This window comes from Micropterus dolomieu, unplaced genomic scaffold, assembly GCF_021292245.1.
Source record: "Micropterus dolomieu isolate WLL.071019.BEF.003 ecotype Adirondacks unplaced genomic scaffold, ASM2129224v1 contig_10421, whole genome shotgun sequence".
Lineage (NCBI taxonomy): Eukaryota > Metazoa > Chordata > Actinopteri > Centrarchiformes > Centrarchidae > Micropterus > Micropterus dolomieu.
This window is the reverse complement of record NW_025739407.1, coordinates 1-3,302: the sequence shown is the minus strand read 5'-3', so window position 1 is coordinate 3,302 and position 3,302 is coordinate 1. Positions and strand designations below refer to the sequence as shown.

At 42.7% G+C, this 3,302-nt stretch overlaps 1 protein-coding gene across 1 annotated transcript; it reads left to right on the top strand.

Annotated features, from left to right (window-relative positions):
- Window positions 1-6: 6 nt before the first annotated feature.
- Window positions 7-2,631, top strand: LOC123965605 (skin secretory protein xP2-like). Its single transcript, XM_046042065.1, has 4 exons — window positions 7-92; window positions 900-994; window positions 1,162-1,561; window positions 2,334-2,631. Exons 2-4 carry the CDS (start codon window positions 901-903, stop codon window positions 2,629-2,631), a joined length of 792 nt encoding a protein of 263 aa, XP_045898021.1. The 5' UTR covers window positions 7-92; window position 900.
- Window positions 2,632-3,302: the final 671 nt, after the last annotated feature.

Below are 3,302 nucleotides of genomic sequence, written 5' to 3'. Positions count from 1 at the left end.
TTGGCGCCAATTCGTAATTTCGCTGGGGTGAGAGAAGTCCGTTGGTCACTACTGCTGCACCTGTTGGCTTTTGCCCCTGCCACGACTAAGAGGTAAGATTGAAATTCTTTTGACGTTATCATAATAATGGTTTAGGTAATTAGGTGTCTGTCCAACAAGTAAGTTAATTGACAAAGAAACTCCGAACTAGGGCTGCACGATATGAGGAAAAGCTGTGATGTGCGATAATATTGTTTAATATTGCGATGACGATATGACTTGCGATAAATGTGATTGTTAACTATACTGTTCCCATGTCTTAGTGCTTTAATATGTTCTTTGCGTGATAGGTCAAACGTTTATTACCTGCCTGGTTCAGAATACACGATTTTAGCGCGATTTTGGCATGATCCGTTTGACGTATGGGTGTCGTGGAGATTCGTAATAACGACAACGGGCGTCGGGACGCAAGATTCGATCGTTTCATCTCGTATAGTGTGTCATAGTGGGCGACATCCTACGTCGCGTCTGCGATGCTTCACGACAGAAAGACTATAGCATGTTTAATTCTTTAACGGTCCTCCACGACCAAGGCCGTAACCAGGGTTTGAAAATTAGTGAGGTCCGGGGTGTTGTTTAAAGAATTGTGTTATAATAATGGTTAGACCACTGGACCCACACCCTCCCATGGACATTAAGCTGCGACCCTTTTGTTAAAGGAATTTGCCATATATATACATATACAGGAGATAAATTTGGATCTAATTATGTGTGGGGTAGTCTCTCACTAGGGGGGTCCGGGGGTATGCCCCCCCGGGGATTTTCTTTTAAATAAACCATTAAATGGCACTTTCTGGAGAGTTTTGTGCAAAGAAATAGAAAAAATTAGGTGATCTAAAATGTATTTTTTTCATTAACAGGATGGAGAAAAACAAAGTGCTAGCAAAAAAGAGGCTACGGGTTCCCACTCAGAAAATGAAGGACCTGAGCTCCCCTCCCCCAAATGAGCAATCTGGTAAGTATTAATGTAATAGTTTCTGTTACATACGGGGGTAATAATCATAACATTATTGTCCAAATAATGTCTAAAAATACCAGTCTAAATTGTTGTGGCCAAATAGAAATTAAACATTCATTCTCTCTCTCTCTCTCTCTCTCTCTCTCTCTCTCTCTCTCTCTCAGGGTGTGTTGCATTTGTCAGATGGGAGGATGGTTATACCGGCAAAATCTTTAAAGGATCTGAAATTTTGGCAAGAGATGAGGCTCCTGTGCAGCTGCAAGATCTTAGATCAGGAGACCCTGTTTTAGCAAAGTGGTCAGATGGTAAATTTTATAAGGCCACTGTTGAATATATTTCAGGGGAAGATCAGGCTAAGCTGCCAAAAGGCCACCCAACTCCACAGGAGTCCTTTTTAAATATTTTAAAAGGCGATGAGCCATCAGACATAACGTCAGGGTCTGACACCATTATAATAGATAGGAGCCCACTGTCTGAGCATGGCAAGAAAATCCCATCGCTGAATCCATCACCTGACGGGGGACATGCAACAGGCCGCAACACAGCTGGACCACCACCCTATGGGTAGGTTTGTCATAATTATTACATAATCGCCTGGTCCCATGAGTTCAACACTTTTTATCATTATCCGATCAGATTTGGCAAAGTTCAAAACAAAAAAAAAAAAAACAGCATTAGGATAACTTTGTTATCAAATCTATGATAATAGTATAGGCTCTATGCACAGCTCCACTACTTCCTGAACTTAAGGCTGCTCTTTTATTTCCTGCCTTACATTATTGGACAAACTGATTAATCCACGTGTGTCTGAGTCACAATGGTCAGACACAAGTGGATTAATCAGTTTGTCCAATAATGTAAGACAGGAGACAAAGGAGCTGCCTTAAATTCAGGAAGTAGTGGAGCTGTGCGTAGAGCCCATTACTTTATTTCAGTAAATAGTATGTGAGTGACTCGTGGGCCCTGATGAAAATTATTTGCTATTATTTTTTGCTTAATGTTCAGAACCGTTTACGTTCATCTTTTTACGAGCTCACATGTCACAACATATTGTGATCTTGTTGATCAGCTATTTCCAGTATTGAAATGTTTTATGTTTTTAAAGTATATAAAATGATTATAAATATGGCAGATTTTGGTCATAGTACATTTATTTTCATTATTGGTACTGGCCATCATATACATAAAAAGAGTAGACAGCCCTAGTTGTCAAGGCAGCATCTACCCTTCATTTATGTCTATGCCAGTTAGTTCTTTGTAATTATTGGTAAAATCTCTTCTTGGCAACTTGTGTTTACAGAAATGTCATTTCTATTTCCATGTAATTTTATTATAGCTCTGCCAAAGGTGGGACCTTTGGTCCATCACCCTACAGAAGCCATACACCCAGCCCATCACCGTACAGCCTCAACACCTCTGGTCCATCACCTGGTGGAGGCCATACACCCAGCCCATCACTGTATGACCTCAACACCTCTGGTCCATCACCTGGTGGAGGCCATACACCCAGCCCATCACCGTACAGCCTCAACACCTCTGGTCCATCACCTGGTGGAGGCCATGCAGCCAGCCCGTCAGCGTACAGCCTCAACACCTCTGGTCCATCACCTGGTGGAGGCCATACACCCAGCTAGGGCTGGGCGATATGGCCTAAAAATAAAATCTCCGATTTTATTTACTTTAATTCAATTTACGATTTTTTCCGATTTCCCCCCCTACTTAAGGAAAGCAATAAGGTTTGTTGGTCAGTGCGGCTTTGTTCATCGCGGAGAGACTGGCATTTTTCATATTCGGCTGGATGTCTCTGTTTCAGGTGTTGGAATAGGTTTGTGGTGCTGCTGCCTTTCACTGCGATAGGCTTTAGGCAAATGTTGCAGCGTGGTGTCTGTTGTTCCACATCTGTCGCAGCAAACCCATACCAGTTCCAAACAACAGATGACTTTATTCCTTTCTTGGGAACAAACTTCCCGCTCTCACCGGTAGCCATTTTGTCGCTTGCTGTTGCTGTTTAGTGTATGATGTTGTCGCTATGGGAAACGAACACTACGGAAACCCCGGGGAGCCAAAAATGTGCTATTACACAAAAACTCGATTTACTTATTTTTTAAATCGCCCGCAACAAAAAATTCGAATTAATTCATTCAATCGATTTTTCGCCCAGGCCTACACCCAGCCCATCACTGTATGACCTCAACACCTCTGGTCCATCACCTGGTGGAGGCCATACACCCAGCCCATCACTGTATGACCTCAACACCTCTGGTCCATCACCTGGTGGAGGCCATACACCCAGCCCATCACCGTA